Raw genomic sequence first — 26676 nt, 5'->3', positions numbered from 1 at the left:
AGATTAGAGAATCAATAGGAGTTGAAGACTGAATGTGGGAAGTACGGGAAAGGAAAAGACCAGATGGTTTTGTGATACTCACCAAGATAAGAAATACAGAGGGTCTCAAGGGAACAGAGACAATGGTATAGTTATAGAGAAGTATAAATTGAGGTTCCTAGGCAAGATGTTTAATAGGTCAGTTAGAATTCAGAAGAGAGATATAGGTTGGAGATAAAAAACATCAGTGTATGAGTAGTGGCTGAAACCAAGGGAGTAGTCATATTCCTGAAGAACACCAAATTAAGGAGTCAAAGAAGAAGAAAAAATTGAAATCAAGTTATTATGCCAAAGGGCATAATATATAAGAATGGTATATGGGGAGCCTAGGTGGCTCAGTCAGTTAAGTGGCCAACTCTTGGTTTCAGCTCAGGTGATGATCTTGCACATTTTGTGAGTTCGAGCCCCCCATCGGGCTCTGCGCTGACAGTGTGGGGCCTGCTTGGGATTCTCTCTCCTTCTCTCTCTCTCTCTGCCCCAACCCCGCCCCGCTCACTCAGTCTCTCTCAAAATGAATAAACTTAAAAAAAAAAAAACAAAAACAGTATATATGGCAAATATTTCTAAGTTGTACATAGTTCATTGGATATTTAATAAAACATTTGTAATCATTAAAAAAAATCTTAGAAATCTAATCCACCTAGCAAAATTCCAGGTACACTGGTCTGTAATGGTCTACTGGTTTGCAATGATGTTGGAAGAATGTATATATGTATACAGAAAACATATTTCCTATCTCCAAATCTCTTTTCAGTTTCAGAACAGTACCTACAATCCATTATCTATTCCACTAAATGGTTATTCTAGAACCATTTCTATTTTTAGCTTCTACAAAGCAGTAACTGCTAATGATTGAATCTTTCAAAGTTTCAACCTTTTAGAAAGGGATCTATAAGCTACACAATTTATTTAAACTGGACTGAAAACAAAAACTGTAAAATAAAAAAGGTGACTTTGTTTTAAACAATTTGTTAAGTGAGATGAGGCCCTTGAAAGCATGAGGTCTTCTAACATGTTCAAAATTCAGTAAAACCAAAGAGATGCAATGGTTTCACACCATCAACCCTATGGAAAGGACAGAAACCAAGGTAATATAAATACAAGATAAAAACATTACTGTATGCAAAAAGCACCACACCCTTACGCCCATCAGAATGGCTAGTATCCAAATGACAAGAAATAACAAGTGCTGGTAAGGATATGAAATGAGAACCCTTGTGCACTGTTGGTAGGAATGTAAATTGATGCAGCCGCTCTGGAAAACAGTATAGAGCTTCTTCACATAATTAAAAATAGAAATACCATACACTCCAGTAATTCCACTATTGGGTATGTACCCAAAGAAAATGAACACACTAATTTGAAAAGATACATGCACGTCTATGTTTACTGCAGCATTATTTACAACAGCTAAGATAACAGAAGCAGCCCAAGGTGTTTATTGATAGATGAATGGAGAAAGAAAATATGGTATACATATACAATGGAACATCGACTCAGCCATGAAAAAGAATGAAATCTGGCCATTCTTGACAACATAGATGGACATAGAGGATATTAGGCTAAGTGAAATAAGTCAGACACAGAAAGACAAATACTGTATTATTTCACTTACATGTGGAATCTAAAAAACAAACAAACAAAATCTAAACAAACTCTTAAATACAGAAAACAAACCGGTGGCTGCCAAAGCAGATGTGGATGGGGCGGGGTGGGCGGGGAGGATGGGTGAAATAAAGGGGATTAAGAGATACAAACTTCCATTCATAAAATAAGTAAGCGAAAAAGGTGGAAAGCACACCATAAGAAATATAGTCAATAATATTGCAATAGCATTGTATGGTGACTGCACTTATCATGATGAGGACTGAGTAAGGTACAGAATCACTGAATCAACATGTTGTATGCCTAAAACTAATATAACATCATATGTCAATTATATTTCAAAACTTAAAAAAGAAGTCAGTGTGTAGAACAGATTTGAAAATTATTCGATTTTCTTGTATGTCAACGTTTCAAACACAGGGTCTAGCATAAAGTTTACCTTCTGCCTCCCCATCTCACCTCCCTCAGGATATTTAAAAATATAAATATAGTAACAAGTTATAATAGTGAAATATTTTTGAACATTCAGGAATTTTATACATTTTTTAAATTCACAAAAATAATTCTACATACAAATGTTTATATATTTAAAAAAAATTTTAGAGGTATATCTTCAAAGCCATGAACAGTGTATGTACATCTGCTATTAACAGAAGTTATGCACTGAATTCTGACATATCACTTTGAAAATCTGCCAATTAAAAAGTGTCGGGGCACCTGGGTGGCTCAGTCGGTTAAGTGTCTGACTTCGGCTCAGGTCATGATCTCGCAGTTTGCGAGTTCGAGCCGTGTGTCAGGCTCTGTGCTGACAGCTTGGAGCCCAGAGCCTGCTTCGGATACTGTGTCTCCCTCTCTCTCTGCCCCTCCCCTGCTCACGCTCTGTCTCTCTCTGTCTCTTAATAATAAATAAACGTTAAAAAAAAATTTTTTTTTTAAAAAGTGTCATTTTTACCTCTTCTTGTCCAAACTGTTCCATGGAATCACAGTAGACCTCACTGTCTGAATCACTTGTCAAATGCTGAATTCCTGAAACATCTTCAACATGATCATCATTTATCTCTGAAAATGAACAAATGTCCAAGTGGGATTATTATTCTCTAACTGAGGAAAATTGCATTTATTCCACTCTCAAAATTTATCAGCTCTATATTATTTTCACACTGGAGACAAATTTATCAAGCCACACTTTTTTCTTTTAACGTACCAAAACTTCCAACATAGTTGATAATTTTTATTTGACAAGATTGTATTTTATCAAGTAATCATACAAAGACACTGTCCAGATCAAACCTTATAAAACAATCTTGTAAGGGAAAACTGACTACCAACTAGGAGGCCTAAATTGGTATGCAACTATGCAAGTTCAGTTGTTACATTAAGTAATTACATTTCTTGTTTTCTTTATGCTTTTATTATTTATTTTTTGAGAGAGTGAGAGAGAGCAAGCTGGGAGGATAAGAGAGAGAGAGAGAGAGAGAGAGAGAGAGAGAGAGAGAGAGAGGGGATCCCAAGCAGGCTCCATGCTATCCATACAGAGCTCAACGTGGGGCTCACACTTACAAACTGTTAAGATCATGACCTGAGCTGAAACCAAGAGTCAGATGTTTAACCGACTGAGCTGCCCAGGTGCCCCTCAAAATTTTATTTAAAAAAAACCATACAAAAACACAATTAAAAATGTCTCAATAAAAATATAAAAGCCCTGCCTCTAATTCACTATCTTTCAAAGCTATACACCCTTATAATATTAATAAACCCTAAGATATTATTGAATAAGAAGTTTTTAAATTCTAAATTGCTCCTAAATATCCTAAAACAATGAAAAGAACACTGCATTCATAGGAAAGAGGCTAAACAGATAATTATCCTGGGACAATACCTTGGTGAATGCAGACAGCAGTTTTTCCAGTTTGCTCCGAATTTTCATCTACAGCCTTTATTTCTTCAGCATTTTTCCCACTCAAGGAAGCACTGGCATGAATGTCATTCTGTATATCTTGAGTGGAGGCGTCTTTATCATAGCCATTAGTAACAATGATTTCCAAATTCTTATGATCTGCAGATTTCTTCATCATTTTCTTATCTTTTAAAAGAAAGTAGGGAGATTCATAAAAGTTCACAGTAGGTCAACTTCTGTATATATATTCTAATATCAGTAATCATTTCCCCAACCTACCGTAATCCCTTTGAATGGTTTCCTACTTGGATCAGAGAGATGGGGTACTCCTTGAAAAGGGATTTATTATATGCTGAACGCTCATTCAAAACTACTTCAGTTCCCTGTGAATCTTCTAGAACCTATCTTATTTTATTTTTAAGTAGGCTCCACGTCCCATGTAAGGCTCAAATTCATGACCCCAAGGTCAAAAGTCACATGCTCTACTGACTGAGCCAGCCAGGCATCCCTAGAATCCCCTTTAAAGATAACTTCTCAAGGTCTTTACACTCTCTCAAGCATAGGCAAATTGCCCTATGAGACCCAGAAGTACAAATGGGTCCACATAGTCAATGAAAAGATCCTTTGAAGAAGGTATTATCCGTCATACCCTATTGGAAAGTAAAGGCAAAAGTAAGCCGTGCGGTTTGTTTTAGTGTCTGTCTGCCTCCCCTTTCTAAACCAATCTTCCCAGGAATCACTGGTACTCTTACTACCAGTGGGGCCCCCCACCCACAATGCAGTATCCTATGACTCCAATGTTCTCTCTCCATCAAAATTTCCTATATCCAATTCTCCGTTCTATTCTTGACAAGGTATTGAGAGTTTAAACATTTCTCCTCTTCTTGGTAAGCCACATATGCATATTTATATTGGCAACAATACCTAAAATGAATACATTTCTTCTTTTTGTTTCTTTAAGTAAACTATGCCAAACATGGGGCTCCAACTCACAACCCCAAGATCAACAGCTGCATGATATACTGACTAAGCCAGCCCGGCACCCTATAAAATGAATACATTTCTAATGCAGCATTTCAGGCATTACATTTAGAGGAGTGGTCCATTCTTGTTAGTGTTCAATTCTATCTATGCACTTTTGGTCCACAGAAAATATGGTGATAAGGTCAACAGCCCACATCCCACCATACACACTATTCTCATACAACACCAAATCAGTCCCAACTTCTCCATATTCTTTCATCTATTTTTTAAAGATTTTATTCTTAAGTAATCTTTACATCCAACGTGGGGCTAAAACTCAACCCCGAGATCAAGAGTCATGTGCTCTATTGACTGAGACAGTCAGGCGTCCCTTCTTTTATCTAACTGAATGTAAAATTATTCGCTCATCATCCAAAGATTACCATTAGCACTTTGTTCTGCTCCTTTCACTTCTTCTTGGGCCTCTTCTTCCTCAGACTCAGCTCCACTATCACTGCTTTCGGCTTTACCATTAACAGTTTTGGCATTTGGAGTAGAAGTTAGAACGTTACCAAGATCTAAAATATGAAATGATCACTTAATCTCTAGTGCTGTAACACACAATCATACTGTAATTTACAAATAATACTGTCCTTTATAATAACTAATAAAATAATTTTGAAGTAAAAGTTAGAATTTTGACATATATCTGCGAGTATTCTTTTCCTTGATTATATATACATTACATAAAGAAACTCCTTCAGTTTACAACAAAAGTGATAAAGCGATCTTAAAACCTTCCTAAACAAGGCAGAGGGTGAGTTATTTTTAAGTTAATATCAATCAAAATAGAAAAGTTAGAGATGAAGGATCCTCTTTACACACAGTAAATAAAGAGACAGTTGCTATATCCTAGCATACTGAAAACATAAACACAACAATATCATCAATGTCATCAACAGAACTACATTTAAAAATTTTTTATCCTTTTCTTACCTTTAAGGCTTTAGGTACACTACCTATATTATTATGTCTTTATATTTATTTTTATTTTAAAGCATCCATTAATGTGATCAATCATTTAAAAAGGCACATTGTCCTACTGGCCAGTCATATCTTCAGAGGAAATTCATCAGAATTTTTCAAATGTTAATATGCATAGGAATCACCTTAGATCTAGTTAAAATGCAGATTCTGAATCAGCAAGTCTGGGGTGGCCTAAGATTCTGCATTACCATAAGGCTCCCACATGATGCCAATGCTTTTGGTTACTGTACTTCATTTTGAGAGAGAGGGAATTACATTTCCATCACCCTTTAAGATAATAAAGGCCTCCTAAGTGGCTACTGGTCAAAAACAGTGGTCTCTCTCCATAAATTTTTGTGCTTCATTTTCACTTACACAAATGCATTTCTTTTTTTTTTTAACCTTTTTATTTATTTTTGAGACAGGGAGAGACAGAGCATGAACGGGGGAGAGTCAGAGAGAGAGGGAGACACACAGAATCTGAAACAGGCTCCAGGCTCTGAGCTGTCAGCACACAGCCCGACGGGGGGGCTTGAACCCACGGACCGCGAGATCATGACCTGAGCCGAAGCCGGATGCCTAACCGACTGAGCCACCCAGGCGGCCCCACAAATGCATTCTGAATGCTTCCCTGCATCTCAAACAACATATTAAATGCCAAAATCTCCATACATTTTAAACAGGAACAGAAGAGTAAAAATTCAACTCTATCATTGCCATTATGTTCTACTCTCTCTTAGAGAACCAAGGCAGCATCACAGTTTATAAATCTTGCTCTCTCCCTGACAACCAAGAAAAAGAATAACAACAACAAAAAAACAAGAAACAAAAACACCCACCACTCATGGACATCTTCAACAAAACTAAGCAACAGGAAATCTCCCAAACCCCCATTAAATGGCATTTCTGTGATGAGAGGTATAGAAAGCACAGAGAATTACTCACTAGCCCTACTCAACATCCAAAATTCAGTTCATGACAATAGTCACATGATTATCACAATAGATGCTGACAAAGCATTTGACATGACAATAATGTTGACGAAATTAAAAATGTAAGAGAATTTCCTCAATCTGGTAAAGGGCATCTACAAAAATGCACAACTAACATAATAATTAATGTTAAAGGATTGAATGTTTTTTGCTCCTAAAATAAGGAACAAGAAAGAATGAAGAAAAAAATAAAAAAATAAATAAAATAAGGAACAAGACAAGGATGTCTGCTTTTGCCATCTCTGTTTAATATCGTATTAGAAGTTCTTGCCATGGCAATTAGGCAAGAAACATAAATAAAATGCATCCAGATTGAAAAGGAAGAAGTAAGCACATGACATGCTCTGTATACATGAAATCCTAAGGAATCCACCCAAAAACTATTAGAACTAACAAATGGTTTGGCGAGATTGCAGGATATAAGATCAATAAACAAAATCAAGTGAATTTCTACAAGCTAACAATGAACAGTCCAAAAATGAAATTAGAAAATAATCTATAATAGCAGCGAAAAGAATAAAATGCTTCGCAGTACACAAAAGAAAGTCAAAGAATTGTATACTGCAAATGACAAAACACTGTTGAAAGAAATTAAAGAACTAAATAAATGGATTGGAAGACAATATTGCTGAGATGACAAAACTCCTCTAAATGATCTATAATTCATTGCAATTCCTTTAAGAATCCTAGATGGTCCTTTTTGCAAAAATTAACAAGCTGATTCTAAAATTCATATGGAAATGCCAAGGATCCATAATGGTTAAAACAATCTTGAAAAAGAACAAAGTCGGACAGTTCATATTTCCTGATTTCAAAACTATGTATGTATATTATGAAAAAGCCCAAGCAAAACAGATACATCTGTTCTACTGGGCTTAAGTGGCTACTTTTAATAGGATTCCTTGTTTAAAAAAAATTTTTTTTTCAAGATTGCAAACTATGAAACACCCATATACTTTGATCTCTGCAGTTAGACTTCTAATATTGTATCTGTAAGAAATAATTTCTCACAGATATACTTACACATATATTTAATGACATTTATACAGGGTTACTTTCAGCAGCATTTTTGAAGATCAGAAGAGGAAACTAATAAGTATAATGCAATAAAAATAAAAAACAACATAAAAAAAGAGGAAACATCTAAATGTCCGTTAGAATGGTACAGGTTAAATAAATTATGGTATGGGTACACATCCCTTACAACTCTTAGGTCCAGATATGATTTAAAATCCAGTTTTCTAATTTTGCAAAGGTCATACACTGTATGTACTATATATTATGTAACACCTTCAACAGAATTTTAAGGCAGCTCCCACTAAAAAAATAATAATAAAGTTTTTACAACGAAACACATGAATAGTCACACTAAATAAAATAAAGACTTAAAACAGCCCCTTGTCATTTCAGAGGTCTGTTCCTCAATTAGTTCATGGCAGGACAGTCTTTCCTCTCAAAGGAATTACAAAAGAATGTTTGGTTTATTAAGTTTTTTGAATTTTTAAATTACAGCTTAGGGATTATGGATCTGAGCCTTTATTATCATTATTCATTCTACCTTGTCTTTATAATTAGTTGTTCAAACATTTGCCTCTAGCCTCATACTACTAAAACAGGTCCAGATTTACTCTCCTCTGAATCCTAACAACATGCTTCACACAGAGAAAATATTTAATATTTTTTCTGCACTAAATAGTACAAATTATAAGGAAGATTATTTGTTAAAATTTGACTCCTTTAGGTAAATCAGATATAGAGGATGTGGTTATATGAGCGTTATGCTCAGCAAGCAGTCTATCAATTACAATTGCAGATACAAACTGCAGGTCTTACGACAGACAGGAAGATAACTGTTCTGAAATACCTAATTTCCATTAATTAGTGAAAGGTATCTTGTAAATAGGGATGTCAGGAAAATAAAACACAGGTAATTTTCATTTGAAATAATTCTTACAGGCTCATTTCAGTCTGCTTTCTAAAAAAAAAAAATTAAAGATCAAATGTTTATAGTTAATAACAGCAAATTTACCTATTATTCAACTCTTCTTACTATGTAAAAGATAAGCCTTTCAATTCTTTCCTGAGAACATGAAATTAGAATTCTAAAAAAAAAAAAAAAAAAAAAAATGACCTAGCTAAGTGAATTCACTGACATCTTGTGTCAGGTTGCTATACTGTAATAAACCATACTATAAACATAGCCACGTTAAAATTAGCTAGAAAATAATTTCAGCCATTGTCACTGCTAATGTAATTCAAAAACCAAATCAGAAAGTATGATCTATCAAAATACAACCATGAATTCTGCTACAATTTTGAATACACTTAGTGAATCATTTGTCATGTTTTAATAACTGCAGGGTTAAAACTTAAGCATTTATAATATTTTTGAACTTTATGCAATATATTTGCTTGGAACAAAAACTTGCGTGACAAGCTTGTAAGTTTTATAAATATGTGCAGAATTCTTTAGCGTGTAAATTTCAAACAAAATTTTTACGTGGATTTCATTATTCCTACCTTCTAAGTATTTAGAGATTTTCTCCAGTCGGACTGGCATGTGAAAGTAAAACAAAAATTAGACATATAAATATTAATGCATGCATAATGTGTCATCTGCTGAACTAAAAACAAGGTAAAACAGTCCAACCTGAGGTTAAGTCAGAACTTTTGCTACTCTTTTTGTCTTCTACAATTTCATAAAATGGGCCTATGACATGTAGCAACTCTTCAACTTTCTCAGTCATCGGCATAGTTTCAAGAATCTGTAATCAAAAGAAACACATGTTGTGAAATCACAATCTATTAGTCTGACCTACTACCAAATAAAATAATACTTACAATTTATTTAGCGATAATTTTGTGATTCAGAGTTTATGTATAGATTCCCCAAAGTGCCTGTATTAACTACATACTTAATGTGCACATTCTCCTAGAAAAGGTTCAAGAAATCAAAGAATTAAGTATCTTCATTTTTGGGAATGCAAGCTGGTGCAGCCACTCTGGAAAACAGTATGGAAGTTCCTCAAAAAACTAAAAATAGAACTACCCTACAACCAAGCAATTGCACTACTAGGCTTTTATCCAAGGGATATAGGTGTGCTGTTTCGAAGGGGCACACGCACCTCAACAGCATGATCAACAATAGCCAAAGTATGGAAAGAGCCCAAATGTCCATCAAGGGATGAATGGATAAAGAAGACATGGTATATATATACAATGGAGTATTACTCGGCAATCAAAAAGAATGAAATCTTGCCATTGCAACTACGTGGATGGAACTGGAGGGTATTATGCTAAGTGAAATTAGAGAAAGGCAAAAATCATATGACTTCACTCATATGAGGACTTTAAGAGACAAAACAGATGAACATAAGGGAAGGGAAACAAAAATAATATAAAAACAGGGAGGGGGACAAAACAGAAGAGAGTCATAAATATGGAGAACAGACTGAGGGTTACAGGAGGGGTTGTGGGAGGGGGGGATGGGCTAAATGGGTAAGGGGCATTAAGGAATCTACTCCTGAAATCATTGTTGCACTATATGCTAACTAATTTGGATGTAAATTTAAAAAAATAAAAAATAAAACAAGTTAAAAAAAAAGTCTCTTCATTTTGAAGACTATTTTACATAAGCTTCTTTTAAAATTTTACACAATGATCTATAAATTGTGCATTAAACTAAGGGCACTTAGAATACTGTAGGGTTAAATTTAAATTATTGTATCTGTTCTTTAACACTAGTGTTTTTTTATTCTATTTTTATTAAAAAAAAATTTTTTTAAGCTTATTTTTGAGATAGACAGTATGAGTGTGGGAAGGGCAGAGAGAGAGGGAGACACAAAATCCCAAGCAGGCTCTGCACCACCAGCAGAAAGCCTGATGTGGGGCTCGAACACACGAAACGGTGAGATCATGACTGGAGCCGAAACCAGGAGTCTGACGCCTAACTGACTGAGCCACCCAGGTGCCCCTCTTTTTTTTATTTTTTGAGAGAAAGAGCGTGCACCAGCCTGCGCACACAAGCAGGGTAGGGGCAGGGCAAGAGTGAGAGTGAGAATCTTAAGCATGTTCCATGCTCAGCATGGAGCCCAATACGGTGCTCAAACTCCCAAGCTTAACGAACTAAGCCACCCTGGTACCCTTCACTAAGGTAGTGTCTCTGAAAGAGGAGAAATGTAGAGTAGGAACTAGTAATCACTTTCAGATACCTTCATACCTACAGGCCAATTTAGAATCATCAGATTTGAAGAATAAGGTAAATTAACTGAAAAGGCATTCAAATAAATAGCCATCAACTGGTAATTGATAAAAGAAAATATTTCCACATATGAAATATTGGCAGATACTTAAAAAGAATAAGGTTAGCTTTGTGTGTACTGATTGGGAAAAACATCTGAATTTTTTTTATAGGCCAAAAGGTAGTTGGTGAACAGTATATTTAATACGATGCCATGATTGTTTTTTTTCTTTTTAAACAATAGGATACATATACATATAATACAGACATATCTGTATATACATATATGTGTTTTCTGAATTCTACAAAATAGAATTAAAAGTAATTACCACTTAAAGAGTTAAAATGGAGGGAATGGGGAAGATTCACTTCATTTCATACTTCTTTGATGTTTGGATTTTTTTTCATTTACACATATTACTTTTATTGTTTTTTCTTCTATTACTTTTATTGTTAAGATTAACAAATTTATTAAGCAACCAAAATCTTGTGTCATTTTTGCATACTTTTCAGCTTATATACAGTTGTAAAGTCGCCACTTGATCTTTGAAACTAATAACCACCTCAGACTTGTCAGTCCCTCTCCCTGCTTTATTGTTTGTTTATCGTGTATCTTTCACAACACAATGTAAGCTCAATGAAAAAGGGCCTTTATTTGTTTTTGGTCACTCCTGTATTTCCAGTGTCTAGCACAGACAAGGAATTTAATAAACAAGGTGGGGGTGTGTTGGGAGATTATACAGAATGAACTATGCTTAGTGATTATAATGTAATTTTAGCGCTCATAGTAAATTATCTAATTGCTGTTCCTTTCAATGGATAAGAGTGAAAAAAATGGCTTTAACCATAAAATTGTTTTTTTGTAAAAGGAAATGCTTGTTACTGTAAGGCTGGGGTCATTCGGGAGGGCATTTTTATAGCTTATTATAGATAAATGATCTATAATATGTATGCATTATAACAATAATCATGAGAATTAGATTCAACCCAGAAGTTGAAACCACCAGGTAATGTTTACTTTTTTTGGTAATGTTTACTTTGACATGACCAAAGTCACAGAAAATAAATGGTAGAGATAAAATTTTAACACAAGTCAGTACCCTTTACACTACTCTATACTGGAACAGTGTATGTATGTAGAGTCAACAGAATCTGGTAAGCCAACCACATATTCCATCTTGACCTCCCCCCCACATAATACCTCCTCTGATATTCTTTCAAACAAGATCTTTTTTAGTTATCTCCTGATTTAAGATTACTTCAAAAAGTCTTTAAAAAGTCTCAGGGGTCTCTGGGCGGCTCAGTTGGTTAAACTTCTGACTTGATTTCAGCTCAGGTCATGATCCCAGAGTCATGAAATTGAGCCCTGTGTCAGGCTCCGTGCTAACACACGGAGCCTGCTTGGGATTTTCTCTCTTCCTCTCTCTCTGTTCCTCCCCACTTGTGCTCTCTCTCTCACAAGAAAATAAAATAAAGTTAAAAAAAAAAGTCTCTTTCTCAAATTTGTCCTTAAGTAGGGCTACTCAAATCTGTGTTTTGGTTTCTCATACTCTATAGGTAACAGAGTGAATTAAGGACTTCAAATGTCAGAACTAAATAAATGCAGAATGTGCCAGTGCTAAGCAAACATAAGCAGAGTGATTTTTCTTTCAATTAGCTAGCATTTTAGTAGTAAATACGGTTAGGACACAAGTGGCCATAGCAAGATACACCCAGAATTTAAGAGGTTACTCTCTGAAGAAGAAACTTTAACAATACAAAACTCAAGAAGAATGATCTTAGTCATCTGCAAAATTCTCTCCCTCATCCCAGTGCTGGAATAAAAGAAATGGCTCAGACATACAAATAAACGCATGAGATCCTGGCAGAGACAGAGACACAGAAAGACAAGCAGACACAGGCAAATCTCAGTCTAAGTAACTACTCCTTAACCTCAGAGAAGATTTTATTTACAGTGTAAGTGAATCAAGTTCAGTTGGATTGTAACCTATCCGAATGAAGAATATTTGGTGAGCTGGATGGACTGCAGACAAGCAGCATCCAGCTCTGAATCCTCTGTCACCCCCCCCCCCCGCCCCTACCCCACTTACGCACACATGCACGTAGCGCGCTCTCTCTCAAACAAACATTTAAAAAAAAGAAAGAAAGAAAAGCAACATCTAAATACAATAATTTTTCTAGGTTTCTCTAGCACTTTCCTTGGTAAGAAACATTATTCCTTTCTTTTTTTTTTTTGAGGGGTGGGGAGGGCCAGAGAGGGGAAGAGACAGAATTTCAAGCAGGCTCCATGCTGAGGCTCCAACTTGTGGCTCAAACCCACAGCCTTGGAATCGTGACCTGAGCCAAAATCAAGAGTCAGACCAACTGACTGAGCCAACCAGATGCCCCAGAAACACCATTTCTATATGATGAAAATATTCTGTTAAGGTACAGATACTGTATTGTAAAGCAAAGATTAAATTCCTCAGTTTTTTTTTTGTTTGTTTGTTTGGTTTTTTTTGGTCAGATGAACATATCTTTTAAAGCCATCCAAATCTCAGTGTTCTACTCTCCGTTCAATAATCTTAGTAATCACTAATCCAATTTCCTAAGTGCGTCTGCAATTTTGAGGAGTGTCTTATATCTCAATCCTGAGTATGCTGAGCACTAGAAGAGTGTATCACCCATTCTAAGTAAAGAAATTAGCATCAAGAAAGAAAGAAAGAAAGAAAGAAAGAAAGAAAGAAAGAAAGAAAGAAATTAGCATTCTGGAAGGAAGAAGGAAGAAAAGAAAGAAAGAAAAAAAGAAAGAAAGAAAAATATTAGCATTCTAGAAGTAAGGAAAGAAAGAGAGAAAGAAAGAAATTAGCATTCTGGAAGGAAGGAAGGAAGGAAAAGGAAAGAAAGAAAGAAAGAAATTAGCATTATAGAAGGAAAAAGAAAGAAAGAAAGAAAGAAAAGAAAGAAAAGAGAAATTAGCATTTTAGAAGGAAGGAAGAAGAAGGAAAGAAAGAAAGAGAGAAAGAAATTAGCATTCTGGAAGGAAGAAGGAAGGAAAGAAAGAGAGAAAGAAATTAGCGTTATAGAAGGAAGGAAGGAAGGAAGGAAAGAAAGAAAGAAAGAAAGAAAGAAAGAAAGAAAGAAAAGGAGAAAGAAAGAAAGAAAGAAATTAGCATTCTAGTTTTTCTCTAAATCTCCAAAAGATGGTTATCATCAGTCAAGCCTTGAAAAGAATAAGCCAATATTTTGGACTTATAGACCTATGGACCAGACCCTCACCATGGTAACTTTCAGGTTCCATCCTTTATGAGACTATGTTATAATAATCCTCCCTCTAGTACAGCGATTATCCCATCCTCTTAGAAATCCTGAAATAATTAGTCTGGGGTTATACTGGGGAACATATATATATATATATATATATATATATATATATATATATATATATATTTTTTTTTTTTTTTTTTTTTTTTTTTTTTTAAACAAGATTCCCCAGTGACTCCAACATGCAGCCAGTGTTGAGTACACTGATCTCTCCTTAAGTCCAACAGACATAATGCATATTATTCAAGTTCTGGCTGAATTCTCCAGTAATCCTCATAAGAAAGCCTGCAAAATTTGGGAGCTGCTGGCTGGCTCAGTAAGTAGAGCATGTGACTCTTGATTTGGGGGTTGTAAGTTCAAGCCCTATGTTGGATGTAGAGATTACTTAAAAATATAATCTCAAAAGCAAAAACAAAAAAACAAAAAAGCCCAAAAAAAACAGACTGTAAAATTTGTACAGAAAACAGAATTTTATATTTCCTTTTGATTATGAATCAAAAGAACTTTCTTTAAAGAAATATGGGTTATTTCCCACAAACCACTTTAGTTATTCCTTTCTCTCAAAGCTAAAATTCTATTAAATCATTTTATTAATTAAAAAAAAAAATTTTTTTAAGAGAGAGAGAACACGAGCAGGGGGGGGGGGCAGTGAGAGAGGGAAAGAGAGATTCTTAAGCAGGCTCCAGGCTCAGCACAGAGCTCAACACAGGGCTCTATCTCAAGATTCTGAGATCATGACCTGAGCCAAAATCAAGAGTAGGATGCTTAACTGACTGAATTACCCAGGGATCCCCCTGTTAAATAATTTTAAAAGAATTTTTTATTCCAGGGGCACCCCAGCTCACGCTCTCTCTCAAAAATAAACGAACATTAAAAAAAAAAAAAAAAGGGGGCACCTGGATGGCTCAGTTGGTTAAGCATCGTACTTTAGTTCAGGTCGTGATCTCACAGTTCGTGAGTTTGAGACCAAGGTCGGGCTCTGCACTGACAGCTCAGAGCCTGGAGCCTGCTTTGGATTCTGTCTCTCTCTCTCTCTCTCTGCCCCTACCTTGCTCATGCTCTGTCTCTCTCTCTCTCAAAAATAAATGAACATTTACACAATTAAGAAAAAAAAAGAATTTTTGATTCCAGCAACTTTTTCAATGATATTTCACTGGCCAGTTTATAAATTATAAAAATTTTCCATAAAATATTATTATAAGATATAAATTAAATTAATGAGGTTCCTTAACATTTGAATGCAAAGGCATGGAAAGAGATTTATACTAAAAGAATAATTCTAGGGGTGCCTGTGTGGCCTGATAGGTTAAGTGTTTGACTCCTGATTTTGGCTCAGATTACAATCCCAGCGTTGTGGCATCAAGCCCCATGTCGGGCTCCACACTGAGCGTAGAGCCTGCTTAAGATTCATTCTCTCTTGGGGTGCCTGGTGGCTCAGTCGGTTGAGCGTCGGACTTTGGCTCAAGTTACTATCTCATGGTTCGCAGGTTTGAGCCCTGCCTCAGGCTCTGTGCTGACAGCTCAGCACAGGAGAATAGCTCTGAAGAGCAATAATACAGTGAACTGTATTTATAAATACAATCTAACAACTGCTTCAGTTAGAAAATTATTGCAATTAAAAAAAGTGCCAAATTCAGTAATCAAATTTTTGGGATAATGTACTATCCCACACCATTATTATATTTTAAGTCATCTCTATACCCAACATGAAGATAGAACTTACAACCTTCAGATCAAGAGTTGGATGCTCTACTGACTGCACCAGCCAGGCACCCGCCTTCCCACATCATTATTTAGAAGATGCAATTTTATCTAATGATGTCCACAAAGCAAAACTCTGGAAATACTTTAAAAGACTAATCGAATTTTCAACCAATGGGTATCCTAACATTTTCAGATTTACCTCTAAAGGTTTACTATAAACTTTATTATATTCACAGTATGAAAAATGAAATTTTAAAAGTCTGAAAGGAAATAGCTGGTATATTATTTTAATTAGAGAAGTAGTTACAGAAATCTACGGGCACAGTGGAAGTATCTTAAGACAGTTAAAAGGCAGCAGCATAGTTTAAATCCATCTCCCTCCCACTTTAAACTGTGGCTACATCATTAATTAATCAAACTGGACAGGAAAAATGGGTAAATTTTGCCTAATGTGTCAATTCAACTTTACATTATGGAAGCATATCCTTAAACTTGTAATATTTAAAATAAAGAAAAGGAATGGTTACCAAACCAAAAAGGCTTTAGATTTTCTTTGTCTTTCTGCTTTTGAAAGGCTTCGTTGTTGTATTACTGATAAGGTTAACAGCCAAAAGGACTAAACTCTGCCTTCTGTTATAGATAAACCAAGTCCACTGAATAAAAATTATGAAAATGTAACAAAGTGCACAGCTTTGAGTAGTATGAAAGAGATTAAAACAAAATGAAACAAATGAGTCTGAATTGACCAAACAGGAACTAACACTGTTGAATCATCTGGCAAAAGAACTATTCCTTTTTAAATATTTTCTTTATGCTTAAAGACAATTTATTTAAAATTATCAAACAGGGGCGCCTGGGTGGCTCAGTCGGTTAAGCGTCCAACTTCGGCTTGGGTCATGATCTCACGGTCAGTGAGTTCGAGCCCCGCATCGGGCTCTGTGCTGACAGCTCAGAGCTTGGAGCCTGTTGCGGATTCTGTGTCTCCCTCTCTCTGACCCTCCCCCGTTCATGCTCTGTCTCTCTCTGTCTCTCTCTGTCTCAAAAATAAATAAACGTTAAAAAAAATAAAAAAATAAAATAAAAAAATAAAAAATAAAATTATCAAACAGACCTAAATCTCACAACTTCTGATCCAGTTTCAACATAAAAATGATCCTTTATAAAGACACTACGATTACCTTTAAAATCCATGATTTCCTCATAAATTTACTTCTCAAAACAATCCCTTGAAACAGACTTTAAAGTTAGCAAGGGATGCCCTCCTTACTAATTACCAGAAAAATTAAAAGCATCCTTATCTTATTCTGGTTCTGAAGGACCTCTGCATTCACAGAAAAAATGCTTGCTACTAAGAAGTCCAGGGTTGGGAATATCTCAATTTGTGAGTCAAAACTTGATGAGAACACTGATGGGCAGGGCTGTTAACTATTTCTTCTAAATAAAAAGTTCCAAAGCAGAAATGCTTTCAAGACAGCCCAGGTACTTCCCACATTCTTAAGGAAGGGACTTCAGTATTTTAAAAGACTCCTATTTCTATACTTTCTGAAGAAGCTGACTATGGAGAAAGGCAGGGAAGATGAAAAAAAAAATCACATCACCATGTGATCTTAAGGAAAAAACACTTACCTTAAGATGAACTTTGATGAGGGGAGCCTGGGTGGCTCAGTCAGTTAAGCGTCTGACTTCAGCCCAGATCATGATCTCACTGTCTGTAGGTTCAAGCCCCATGTTGGGCTCTGTGCTGACAGCTCAGAGCCTGGGGCCTGATTCTGTGTCTCCTTCTCTCTGCCCCTCCCCCACTTGCACTTTGTGTCTTTCTCTCTCAAAAATAAACATTAAAAAAAAAAAAGATGAACTTTGATGAGACAAATAAAACCCTAATAAATTCAATAACTTAGGTTTTGTATTCTAACATATTATAATCTCCTTGTTCCTTAAAGCAGCTAATTTGCCTGATAACAAAATTAAATTAGACCTGCTCTGAATATTTTCTACTGGGAATTATTTCCCCTACCTTTTTCATTTCTTCAACATATGCAATCATGGCTTCCTCTTTGGTCATATCACCCAGTGAACTCCAAGCATCCCTAGAAATGGAAATATTCAAATAACAAAAAAATACCTGTTTTCCAATTGCTCAGAATACAATTTGTAGTCAATGCTATATGGTTATTAATTTAAAACAGGCTCTCTACTTAAAGCCTACGCAAAGATAATATGTTTCCAAAGGATCTCTTTAAATGTACCACCTTAAAGAACGATATCAGAGGAAATAAACTGTCAAATTAAATAGTATTTAAAAGTAGTCATAGCCCATCTATAGATTATAAACTATATAAACTATATTATATCACTATAGAGCAGATACTATAGACTATTGATAAATATTTGCTAAGAACTCTTCAAAAGTTTTATATTATAAACAACAATGAAAGGAACATTTTAGAAGACTATATGAAATGAACTATCACAGCCATGTTTTAAAAGAACAGGAGTTTGAGTTTAAAATTTCCATTACTTTAAATAAGAATCTAATGTATACACTCAAAAAATAGAAATGGTTTCCTACTTCTAAAAAAACAAATATGTGAAGCACAGGCAATTTTTAAACCCAGACAATGAGAATACAGTAAAACTTGGAGTGCGAGTAACTTGCTCATCTGCAAGATGAGCAAACTTTTTTTTTTTAATGTTTTATTTATTTTTGAGAGAGAGAGGGACAGAGCATGAGGTGGGCAGGGGCAGAAAGAGAGGGAGACAGAATCCACAAAGCCCACTCCAGGCTCCGAGCTGTCAGCACAGAGTCCAACGCGGGGCTCAAACCCGTGAACCATGAGGTCATGACCTCAGCTGAAGTCGGACACCCAACCAACTGAGCCACCCAGGTGCCCCGATGAGCAAACATTTCTAATAAATTTTAACTTGATAAACGGGCAATGTCTTGCAATATGAGTAGCATGTGATGCTGAAGTCACATGATTGCAACTAAGCCAATGGTTCTTGAAATTTGCTTTGATATACGAATGCTCTGGATTATAATCATGTTTCTAGGACAAATCATGCTCGCAAACCATGGTTTTACTGTAGACCTTTGAAATTTTTGCCTAAAATGAAAACCTTTCTTTTTATGTATTTTTTCCAGAAGCAGTTGACATCTACCAATGGTCAATTCTGAGGAAAAATTATAAAGTAAATAAATCAATTTTCTTAAAACAGATTAAATACCATATTGCTATTACATTTAACCTATTATCTATGACCATTCATAAAGAACTTAGAGGAAAGTATAGTGCTAACGAATCCTCAAAGGAGTTTAAGGACTTCCAATTCAGGGTAAAGAAATTCAGCCATCAAAATGTGTGTCTCTTAAGACATGCTTCACTAATTAGCATACTCTGTTCATAATATACTTTCTATGTTACAGAGGTAGCTATGGATATAACTTTTTAAAGTATATTAAAAATCAAATTTCAAAAAAAAATCAAATTTCTATTCAAGTACAGTGGGAAGGAGTGACAGCTTAGATAAAAAGTTAGCACAGTAATACCTGAGTTATGTTCCTAGTTACTTAGGAATCATCTAAAGGTTCAAAGCAAACAGTGTCATTTGACAAGTAAAAGTCATTACTTTTCCCCGCAGGTAAAACAGGCAGGAGAGTTTATTTGTTTGTTTGCTTAACTGAGTTTGGGAGTTGCTCTTGGTATAAGAAAATGAAAAAAATTCCATAAAAGGAAAGACTAACTGAAAATGATTTTTGATGCACCTACCCCTTTGGGTTTTACTGTTTTCCTCTCTTCCCTGAGATTTTCTATGGTATGAAATTGTGTTAAAAGCACATGGAGGATAAAAATTGGATCCAGTATGTTAGAACACCTTATGCACAGGTTAACACATAACCACATAAATAAGTCATATGATAATTATGTCATTAAAATAAAATTTCTTTCAGAGCTCTCTATATAAAATTACCATTTATATCTTCCAATAGGATCCCAGAATCCAGGCCTCGACAGTTTACAGGGTCCTTCAGTTGCCTGCTTATAGAAGCTATAGAATTTGAGCATCATTTCATTTGTTGGCTGAAATGAACCTATTGGAGACATATTAAACATAAATCACCTGGAGAATTCAATTGATACTAAGGCTATAAATCAGCTTAGCTATACTAATAGTGATATTTAAATATTTCATTAACAGTACAATCATTTACTTCTGTCTTTTAGAAACAAACGTTATGGCTGTCCGTTGCTTTACTCCTCTGACTTAAAAAATGTACACTCTGCTTAATAAAACCTCAACATTAAGAAATTCAAGACCTTTTGGTCAAATTTCAACTTCTCAGTGAATAGGAAGTCTGGCTAAAGTGAACCAATGTCTGCTGTGGTAGAAAAAGAATCCAAGATAAAATAGATTTCTCACTTCTTACCTCTGTAATTTTGGACACATCAATTTCTTGATAATCAAATCAGTCTTTATATATGTCTCTAGCGTATCTGTGATCTTTTTTTGTTAAAAGTTTCAAAATGTATGAATGAGTGCTCTAAGCTACAATACTTAATAATAGAGAAAAATTGGAATGCAAATGTTTCATAATAAATAATTGACTAAATTGTTATGATACATATACACAACAAGATCATTTATAACTACAGCCCTTAAAAATTATATGGTATGAAAATATAAACGACTGAGAAAAGTTTCACAATCTACTATAAAGTGAGAAAATAACAGTAGTTTAAAAATAGCATATCCAGTACAATCCATTTTTGCAAAGTAAGTATTCATACACATAAAAGGCAGAATAAATGGAAACACATCAAAATTTTAAAGACGATATCTCCGGATAGTAAGTATACAGATCATTTTCCTTTTTTTTTATTTGTGTTTTAAAAATTTTTACATTTGGGACCTCATCAAAATAAAAAGCTTCTGTACAGCGAAGGAAACAATCAGCAAAACTAAAAGGCAACCGACATAATGGGAGAAGATATTTGCAAACAACATACCAGATAAAGGGTTATTATCCATAATCTATAAAGAACTTATCAAACTCAACACCCAGAAAACAAATAATCCAGTGAAGAAAAGGGCAAAAGACATGAATAGACACTTCTCCAAAGAAGACATCTATATGGCTAACAGACACATGAAGAAATGCTCAACATCACTCATCATCAGGGAAATACAAATCAAAACCACACTGAGATACCACCTCACCCCTGTCAGAATGGCTAACATTAACAACTCAGGCAACAACAGATGTTGCGAGGATGCAGAGAAAGAGGATCTCTTTTGCATTGTTGGTGGCAATGCAAGCTGGTGCAGCCACTCTGGAAAACAGTATGGAGGTTCCTCAAAAAACTAAAAATAGAACTACCCTACGACCCAGCAATTGTACTACTAGGTATATATCCAAGGGATACAGGTGTGCTGTTTCGAAGGGGCACACGCACCCCAATGTTTATAGCAGCACTATCGACAATAGCCAAAGTATGGAAAGAGCCCAAATGTCCGTGGATGGATGAATGGATAAAAATGTGGTATATATATACAATGGAGTATTACTCAGCAGTCAAAAAGAATGAAATCCTGCCATTTGCAACTATGAGGATGGAACTGGAGGGTATTATGCTACGTGAAATTAGAGAAAGACAAATGTCATATGACACCACTCATATGAGGACTTTAAGAGACAAAACAGATGAACATAAGGGAAGGGAAACAAAAATAATATAAAAAACAGGGAGGGGGACAAAACAGAAGAGAGTCATAAATATGGAGAACAGACTGAGGGTTACAGGAGGGGTTGTGGGAGGGGCGGATGGGCTAAAGGGGTAAGGGGCACTAAGGAATCTACTCCTGAACTCATTGTTGCACTATATGCTAACTAATTTGGATATGAATTGAAAAAATATATATATAAAAAAAATTGTTCTTACATTCAGTGTGTTTATATATTACATTTATATCAAAATTATTATAATAAAAATTAAAACTATAAAAAGATATTTTATAAACTTTCTAGATTGCATAATAAACACACAATGTGTAGCAATCAAAAATTAGTAGTTTATAAACATTGTGAAAATTACAACACAGATAAGCTGAGAGCTGGTGTTTCGGGTTTACCAGGAACGAATAATTAATTCCAAAATCACAGGAACTATTATCTACATAATATATGCTCCTTTAGGAGTACCTATTAGACATTATTTCAATAATATTGTCCTCCTTTAAATACCAGAGGTTAAAAAAATGGGAAAATTACAGTTAAAAGGGTTACATATTTTTTTAAGCTTTGAAATAGTTTTATTTGAAAAAAAATTTTTTAAGCGGTTGCCTACTTAAATAACACAAATCTAAAACACCAAGAGACTCATCTCAAAATATCTTCAGTAAGTCACAATAAGATTAAAGATTTGTTTTTAACATTTATTTATTTATTTGGAGAGAGAGAGAGAAAGAGAGAGAGAGAGAGAGAGAGAGAGAGAGAGAGAGAGAGAAAACCCAAAGCAGGCTCCAGTACTGTTAGTGCAAAGCCTGACACATGCCTCAATCCCACCAACTGTGAGATCATCACATGAGCCGAAATTAAGAGTTGGCCGCCCAACCAACTGAGCCACCCAGGTGCCCCAAGTCAAAATAAGATTTAAAAGTTTATTTGTTGGGGTGTCTGGGTGGCTCAGTTGGTTGAGCATCTGCCTCTTGATTTTGTTCAGGTCATTATCCCAGGGTCCTGGGATTGAGCCCCGAGTCAGGCTCCGTGCTGAGTGTGGAGGCTGCTTAATACTCTCCTTAAGATTCTCGCTCTCGCTCTCCCTCTGCCCCTCTCCCCCACTTACACGCTCTCTCCCTAAAAAAAATAAAATAAAAACCTTTAAAAAGTAAAAAAAAGTCTATTTGTTAAGGTGAGTGAAATATACATTAGACTAGATTACAGCAAAAACTGTTAACGTATTGAATATACTCTGTAAGACACTAGATAAAGTATAATCTGTCCTCAAGGTGCTTGCTCACGCGTAACATATTTGACATGTGTATTTAAAATGTTATCTAAGAATTTAAATTTGTAAAGGTCAAGGGCAAACCACACATAGATGCTATAGGATTCATTATAACCTCAGACCTTAAATAAAGATTAAGCAACAAGGAACAAAAAAACAGATCTCACTCTTTGCAAAATAGTCCAGGGCAGGCTATACCAATTAAAGAGTACAATTATTAAAAGATTTAATAATTCATTATAATAAGACTTCCAGCTTCAATCAATATCAATTTAATTTCAGGGGATAACAGTACACTGAATATCATCCAACACAGGTGCCATTTGCCAGGGTACCTTAACCTTGTGATAGCTTCTTAAATGTTATGTGAATAGTTTATATTTACATGGGTTTAATACAAAATATATATCAACAAAGATAGTAGACAAGAGACATCAAGTTCTACCTTTAACAATTCTCAAAAAATTATAAACATGTGTGGTTTAGAAAAAGGATAAAGACACAACTTATGTAAAACTCTTACAGTGATGCCTTTCTATAAACTCTCTTAATCAGGCAGTTAGAAAATCAACAGATAAATAAGTTCCTATATTATTTCTTTAGATGTTGTTCATTCACTCTTATCTTTCAACCCCCTCCTATGAACTCCAATTCGATGTCTGAGATTACAGAAGGAATACGATTTTCTGTCTATTTGCTTTCAAAACCCTTTAAATCTGCACTTTATGAATTTTTATTAAGTGGTGTTGAATATTCATTTCGAAGCCAACAGATGATTAATTAAAATCAATTAAGTAGAACATATTAAATACTATAATAATATATCAATGAAGTATTCAGTGAATTTTACATTCTGGCACAGTAACAGTGCTTAAATGCAACATTAAAAAAATACAAGTTTATTGTGAAAAATAATTCATATAATGCAGAAGGACATGAAGTAAAAGATAAAAGTCCCCCTCCCCAAACTTCTGCACAGAAAAAAATACTTGAATAACGGCTTTAAACTTCCTAATATTGGTCCAAACCCATAGAATTACAAATTCAAAAAGCTCTGTAAATTCTAAACACGGTGTATTTGAAGAAAACCACACTTGGCCACATCACAGTCAAACTGCTGAAAACCAAGGATAAAGAGAAAAATCTTGAAAACAGCCTGAGAAATGACACAAGAACAACTGGAATGACTTTTCTCCTAAACTGCAAGGAAGGCCCAATATAAGTATAAGAAAGAGAACACTAGTGTAAAGAAAATAGCACACACAAAAAAGTACTAAGTATATATGTATTTATTAAAATAAATCATTTTACAAATGATTTACTGTTCTTTCCTTTCTCTCCCTTCACATCAAAAGTTTTTGGAAGGTTTAAACAGTACAGTTTAAGAGTATGCACACCAGGCATACTACCCGTCCCAGTTTTTGTGTGTGTGTGTGTGTTTTTTTAAATATACCCAAATCCGCAGTCATTAAGTGGCAGACTTTGTTTTCAACAAAAACTACTCAAAATCTGGATAACACATTTGTCTTTTTCTTGAAAATTGAGCAGGTAATTAATTCACATTCTTTACTTCTTCAACTACACTCCTTTTAAACGCAGAAACGAAGTAGGTTAAATAAGCAAGACTACAAGCAGAAATAAGGTTAAAGAAGGCGAGGTTAAGAAACTGGGGCCTCGGGCCTCTGCAGGAGGCTTGTTCAGCGGGGGCCCAGCGCACTTACCATTTTTCGGCAAACTCTGGATCACCTTCACCGCCGCCTCAAACCTGGTTTCGTGCACGGATCTCGTGTCCGCCATCTCCAGCCGCCAGCGCCGGCCCCGGTCCCGGTCCCAAGATCTGTCGGCTGGAATCAGGCAGCAGCAGCACCAGCTTTCCCAAGAGCCTGCATGAAACTGGAACATGGAGCGCAGCCGCGGATCAACATGCCCAAAGGGAGGAGGCCCACGCAGCTGGTCAATTCCCCGTTGCCCTGCCCTATCCAGGCCACACAGACCGAGGTGGCCCAGCTCTTTCCTCCTCCCCGGGGCGTGACCTAGACCGAGAAGCCGGCCCCGCGGAGACAGAAAAACAACTCACCGAGAGGAAAAGCATCTCTAGCACAACACGGAGGGACTCCGGCCACCAGCGGTCGCGGAGCCTCTCTCCCACCCACAGGACCCTGGCGGAGCAGCCACACTCCCCATCCCGACAGGGTCCGTGGGTCCGTCCGCGCCCTCCCCAGAGCCCCGCCCCAGAGCCACTAAAGGACCCACTAGCTGCCGCCGCCGCTACCGCGCAGCCGACTCCACCCACTCGCCGCGTCCGAGGAGACGACGCGCGCTGCAGTCGGTCCCCTGAGTAGGGCCAGAGAAGAAGGCAAGGAAGAGAAGTGAGAGATGTGCCGGGTCCTCGCTATTTTGAACGGGCCGGACCGCCGCGTCTGTGCCAGTGCAGCGGGACTGTGGGAGCACACAGGGAACGCGGGATTGGATCCTTCGCCTGGGCCCAAAGCGTCGGTACCGCTGGGCAAAAAAAGACCCTACCGTCCACAGCTCCTCCTGCCCTCTTAGGTTAAGGTTTGAAGAAGGTGATGGGACATAAGCAAAGGGCTTTAGATCCGGATAGGCTCTGTGCGACATTATGTTCTGCCATTCGAGTTCTGTGACCTAGAGCAAGTTACTTAGCCTTTCCGTTGGCAATTTTACAGTACCCTCAAGGGTAGATGAAAGAATTAGAGATTTTGGATGAAAGTGTTTAGCAATACTTGATCCGCAATACTTTGACAGCTTTAGCCGCCTGGAGCTAAGAACGTCCGAAAGTAATCTAACCAAAGGAGTAGGGAAGATTGCCCGCCACTAGCCTGGGCCGGGGAAGGGAGGGCACCTTCCCCAGCACCACCACTAACATCTTGTCCCTGGGAGCCGGGCATAGCCCAACTTCAGCCCGATTTAATAGGCGGCAGAGGTCGGGGGAGGGGGCATTGAGGAACCAGTACGGATTGTCAACCCTAAAAACGGGTACCGTGGGCCTTCAACTGTCTACCATAACACCTTGCAACCTCAGGCACCTAGAATAGCCCCCAGGCCCAGCGTGGGGAGGACTAATACGGATTTGGGAGATGGAGTCTTGCAGCCCGGAAGTCCTCAAATCGCCAGGGCCTTTCTGAGCTCTGGTTGAGTTAGGCGGGTTACTAGCAGTAATCTAAGCGCAGACGGTAAATTACTCTTCCCTCTGAGCCGCACTGCCGGCATTTACCTTGGCATTGCCCGGCAAGGCCCGTCCGGTATTGTCCCCGACGCCCGCCCCTCGCCCTGCCCCGTGGACTTGTGGGAAATGTAGTCCCCACCCGCCCCCCCCTTCTCTGCGGCGCTTCCGGATACCTCCTTTGGAGGCTGGCGTTCTTCTCTGTTCCGGTTCGGTTTCTCCGTCCCGCAGACGCTCGAGCCGATGCGGCGGAAATCCCGCCTTCGCACTGCGTCGCACTCAGCTGTTTCAAAATGCCACCTCCGCTTCCCGCGAGAGGGACCCTGAGTGGTATTTTCAGAGGTGTGCTAACGTGATCGGTGTGACTTGGAGAACGGGGGTGTAATTTTTTTGCTCCTGGTTGCTTACTGACTTTGAGGTCAAGGATGTGAAGGCAAATGTCGTTTAAGTAATAAAGACTACCGCTTTGCTGAGTGCCTGGTGTTTGCCAAGGCAGTGTCACATATTCCAAACGCTATAGGGTGTTTACGAATGAGGAAATGGAGGTCTACGGTAACGGATCTGCCCAAGAACCCTCAATTTAGTAAGTAAGCAGAGCCAGGAGTCAGTCCAAAAAACTCTTGCTTTAGATCTTGGACTTTTTCCAGGACACCAAAAGTGTAAGGGACTAGCAATTTTTGTAGTTTACTCAAACTAGGAAAACTACATGTTTTAATAAT

At 36.8% G+C, this 26676-nt stretch overlaps 1 protein-coding gene across 5 annotated transcripts in view; it reads right to left on the bottom strand.

The window, feature by feature from the left end:
• Positions 1 to 26063, bottom strand: part of ACBD5 (acyl-CoA binding domain containing 5) — a 45393-nt gene extending 19330 nt beyond the window's left edge. The window contains exons 1-9 of one of the 5 annotated variants that reach the window (XM_015537209.2): positions 26009 to 26063; positions 24495 to 24666; positions 19739 to 19859; positions 17784 to 17856; positions 9173 to 9287; positions 9043 to 9075; positions 4948 to 5082; positions 3524 to 3727; positions 2597 to 2703 (exon numbers count right to left, since the gene is read on the bottom strand). In XM_015537209.2, coding sequence (XP_015392695.2) covers positions 2597 to 2703; positions 3524 to 3727; positions 4948 to 5082; positions 9043 to 9075; positions 9173 to 9287; positions 17784 to 17856; positions 19739 to 19859; positions 24495 to 24570 — 864 coding nt within the window. In that variant the 5' untranslated portion in view covers positions 24571 to 24666; positions 26009 to 26063. Of the gene's footprint in view, positions 1 to 2596; positions 2704 to 3523; positions 3728 to 4947; positions 5083 to 9042; positions 9076 to 9172; positions 9288 to 17783; positions 17857 to 19738; positions 19860 to 24494; positions 24667 to 24850; positions 24992 to 26008 lie in introns of those variants that run through there. The other 4 variants (XM_015537208.2, XM_015537207.2, XM_007081323.3 and 1 more) reach the window with 4 other exon arrangements.
• Positions 26064 to 26676: the final 613 nt, after the last annotated feature.

The sequence above is a fragment of the Panthera tigris genome, chromosome B4 (assembly GCF_018350195.1).
Source record: "Panthera tigris isolate Pti1 chromosome B4, P.tigris_Pti1_mat1.1, whole genome shotgun sequence".
Classification (NCBI taxonomy): domain Eukaryota; kingdom Metazoa; phylum Chordata; class Mammalia; order Carnivora; family Felidae; genus Panthera; species Panthera tigris.
Note: the sequence above shows the minus strand (reverse complement) of the source record. Positions and strands in the feature narration are given on the sequence as shown.